This window comes from Calidris pugnax, unplaced genomic scaffold (genome assembly GCF_001431845.1).
Source record: "Calidris pugnax isolate Ruff unplaced genomic scaffold, ASM143184v1 scaffold11, whole genome shotgun sequence".
Taxonomy (NCBI): Eukaryota; Metazoa; Chordata; class Aves; order Charadriiformes; family Scolopacidae; genus Calidris; species Calidris pugnax.
Window position 1 is genome coordinate 10,304,195 of NW_015090803.1, and position 3,298 is coordinate 10,307,492.

At 46.7% G+C, this 3,298-nt stretch overlaps 2 protein-coding genes across 2 annotated transcripts in view; both read left to right on the forward strand.

Annotated features, from left to right (window-relative positions):
* The window catches only part of HOXA5 (homeobox A5), a 19,487-nt gene extending 16,639 nt beyond the window's left edge, over positions 1 to 2,848 (forward strand). Inside the window, exon 3 of the mRNA XM_014937733.1 lies at positions 2,766 to 2,848. The gene's annotated coding sequence lies outside the window, so the exon portion shown is untranslated. The remainder of the gene's footprint in view (positions 1 to 2,765) is intronic.
* On the forward strand, positions 2 to 1,270 carry HOXA4 (homeobox A4; the record flags this gene model as incomplete). The annotated part of the gene is made up of 1 exon (XM_014937635.1): positions 2 to 1,270. A coding segment is annotated over one exon (402 nt), but the record flags the coding sequence as incomplete, so codon positions are not given.
* Positions 2,849 to 3,298: the final 450 nt, after the last annotated feature.

Sequence of the window (3,298 nt, forward strand, 5' to 3'; positions counted from 1 at the left end):
ACCCTCCACCCCCCTTCTCCCTTTCTTTCCCCTCCGCGTGTGTGTGTGTGTGTGCCTGTGTGTGCACGTTTCAGTCAACCCCAATTACAACGGAGGGGAGCCCAAGAGGTCTCGCACTGCCTACACCAGACAGCAGGTCCTGGAGCTGGAGAAGGAGTTCCACTTCAACCGCTACCTGACCAGGAGGAGACGCATCGAGATCGCTCACACCCTCTGCCTCTCCGAGCGCCAGGTCAAGATCTGGTTCCAAAACAGGCGCATGAAGTGGAAGAAAGACCATAAACTGCCTAACACAAAGATGCGCTCCTCAAACCAGTCCACACTGAGCCAGCAGTCCAAAGCACAGACACAGGGCCACCCCCATCCGCTCGATGGGGCTACACCCAACGCAGCTGCGCTATAAATACGGTTAATAATTTTTTTTTTTTTTAATATATATATATATATTTACCTATCTATTGGGGTTTTCCAGCTGCCCCGTGGTGGAGGCTGGCCGTTTGGACCAAACAACTGTGTAAAATAAAACAGGAGCAGGAAAGGAAGACGAGACGTGCCCAGGAACGGGCACATGTTTAAACCAAAACCCGGACGATTGTCTACATTGTATATAGATAATGGTTCCATGCCCATCATTTTTTTTCTATTTATGGAAACGCTGTCTTGCCCTCGGTGTAAGAGAGGGCTGGATGCTGTCACGGACGAATTCTCTGTACCTAAGACGGACTCTCTTTTTCTTTCTTTTTTTTTTTTTTTTTTTTTTTTTTTCTATTTTAGAGAACACGTTAAAAATAAAAGACGGTTAAAACAAAGCAAAGACCTCGCGAGACACTTGTGTAAGGCATTGACTTGAATAGTGCTGTTTCGTGGCGTGTTCGTGGATTCCCGTGTGCGTGTGTGAGGGTGCACACGCGCGTATGCACACACACCAACACGGGAGAGAGAACGAACACGTCCACGGGAGGTTAAAGACTTATGAAAAATGTCCCCTTACGCTGTCGAAAGGAAAATGTTCTATGTATCAAAGGTAACTTAACTGGTTTTAAGTGTAGCCCCCGCAGTAGCTGTGATCTATTAGTTTTTCTCCACATTCCCTATTGCATTTATTTAAAGAAATATTGCTATAAAGGCTGTTGCTGTCTTCATATTTGGCACCGTCTAAATCGTTTGGGTCCATGTACAATTTGTGTAATTTTTGGTGTAATGTATCACAGTGCCAAATGCTGGTAATAAAGATTATTCTGTACAAAAGAATTAAAGGCTTGAAACACAAGTCCACTCATTGCTGTTTCATCCACCTTGTGCTTGGCGGGTGTTGGCACCAGGAATGGAAAACAACGGTTTAACGTATCGTTTTAACTTGGATTCGTCTGGTCAATATGGTAACGGTCGCATTAAATATGGCGAAAAAGGTCCTAATTGCTTGGCTGGGGAAAAAGAGCGCTGTAGGACGAGGAAAGGTCTTGTACCATGGCATAGGTGAGTGGTCTTCTCCTCGGCGGACTCCAGGCAGAAGCAGCCCGGCTCTCCATCGCCTTCCGTCCGACTCTTCTCAGCTGCGTTACAGAGAGACTGTGCTTCTGCTGGGAGCCAGTAAGCTCCCATGACGGGTTTTGCTGGAGGAGAAGTCACACATGCTCCCCATGATAACACTCTAAATCTTTAGGCAGTCGTGATTTATTCGTTCATTTTCGCCCGATTATGATTTCTCAGTTGGCTAGCACTTTTGAAGGGGGATACATGGGCGGTAACCTAAAGTTTCTCCAGCTGCCGTTTCTGTTTCCTTTTATTATTTTCTTTTTAAGACTGTTTCGAAATGTGTTGAGAAAGCCTCGGCAGAAACATGAATTTGGGTACGACTCAAGAGGTTGAGTTGCCCGAGGTTGTCGAAGCGACTGTGGGAAAAATGGGGTTCAAATGGTTCCAGTTCAGGCTGCGCATCTCGCTGCTTCCAGGCAGCTGGGGAGGGCAGGCAAAGCGGGGCTGCTGACGGGGAGCCTTGCTCAGGGCTTCCACAACAAGGAGCAACGCTGAGCCGGGTATGAAAAGCCATGGGAAGGAACTCAAGTGCTAGTAAATCTTCCAGGGAAGGCCCGAAGGCCAAGACTTATTTACTTACTGAATACATCCGAGAGGGATTTTTTGGAATGAAGGCTTCTATTTGCTTGGGTGAAGCCGCCAGCGCTTGGGTGCATCATCACCCCCTGGGTGAAGTAGCACCAGGCCCCAAGAGTATTGCCCTCATCCCTGCCTGGCCAAGGAACGTGGATTGTGCCCGAGAAAAAAAAATAATAAAAAAGTAAGGAGCCACTGGCAGAGCAGCTTCAGCTTCAGAGAGGCTGTAAATCCCCTCAGCAAACTGCTGTGGCCCAACCTGCCCAAGGAGCAGGCCTGGAAAGTGCTCTTCCACTCACATATTGCTGTTTACTAAATCCTGAATTGCCAGCCGCCGCCTTATAAAGGGGGAGGGAGGGGGGGGGGAAATATAGCTGTAAGTGAGGTAACTACTATCCGCAGGCATGTAACTCTCCGTTTTGTTTATTGCTTGAGAATCCCTCAATATGTTTAAAGCCAAAATTAGCACAAGCGAGCAAAATTCCAGCTGAAATGTATTAAGTGGCGATGCAGGATTTCTTTAGTGTGCAGCCTATGCGGATAAACCTGGTTTGCTCCCATTGTAAAGAGAAATGAAATCACGCTGCAAATAGCAATTTTAGCGAGAATCATTAATCACCTCCTACAATAAATACTTCTTTGTAATTCAACAGCGGTTCTGAAAGGCATTCTCTTGGAAAAGTCTGTGAAGACGCAAAGGATTTTCCTGGAAAAAAAAAAAAAAAAAAAAAAAAAAGTGGTCATGTGTAAAGACACAGCATCTTGGCTGTCTGCTAAAAAAATGTACACTCTCTTGCTGGAGATTGAACGGCGGACTGCAAAATACTCCATGGCAGAGTATCGTCGTTTAAGGTAATTTTTCCTTTTCCCCCCTTTTCTTCCCTCTCTGCCTGTGCTGGGAGCAGGGAGCTGCTCCCGGGCTGGGAGCCCTCTGCTCCCCGTCCCATACCGCCCGTCTTTACAATAACTTCGAAAAATTACATCGTCCAGTTTAAATTCTCGCATTGTGCTCCCTTTGCTAAGGCAACCGGGAGTTCACCGAGAGGACAAATTTTCTATCCCATTAATTGTTTTTTTTAGAGGAGCAGACTGACCCTTCAAACCCTTGACCTTTAAAGACAGTATTCTTTTTAATCCGGCACTTGGACCTAAATGTCTCTTCCCCCCACACCCCCCACACCCCCCA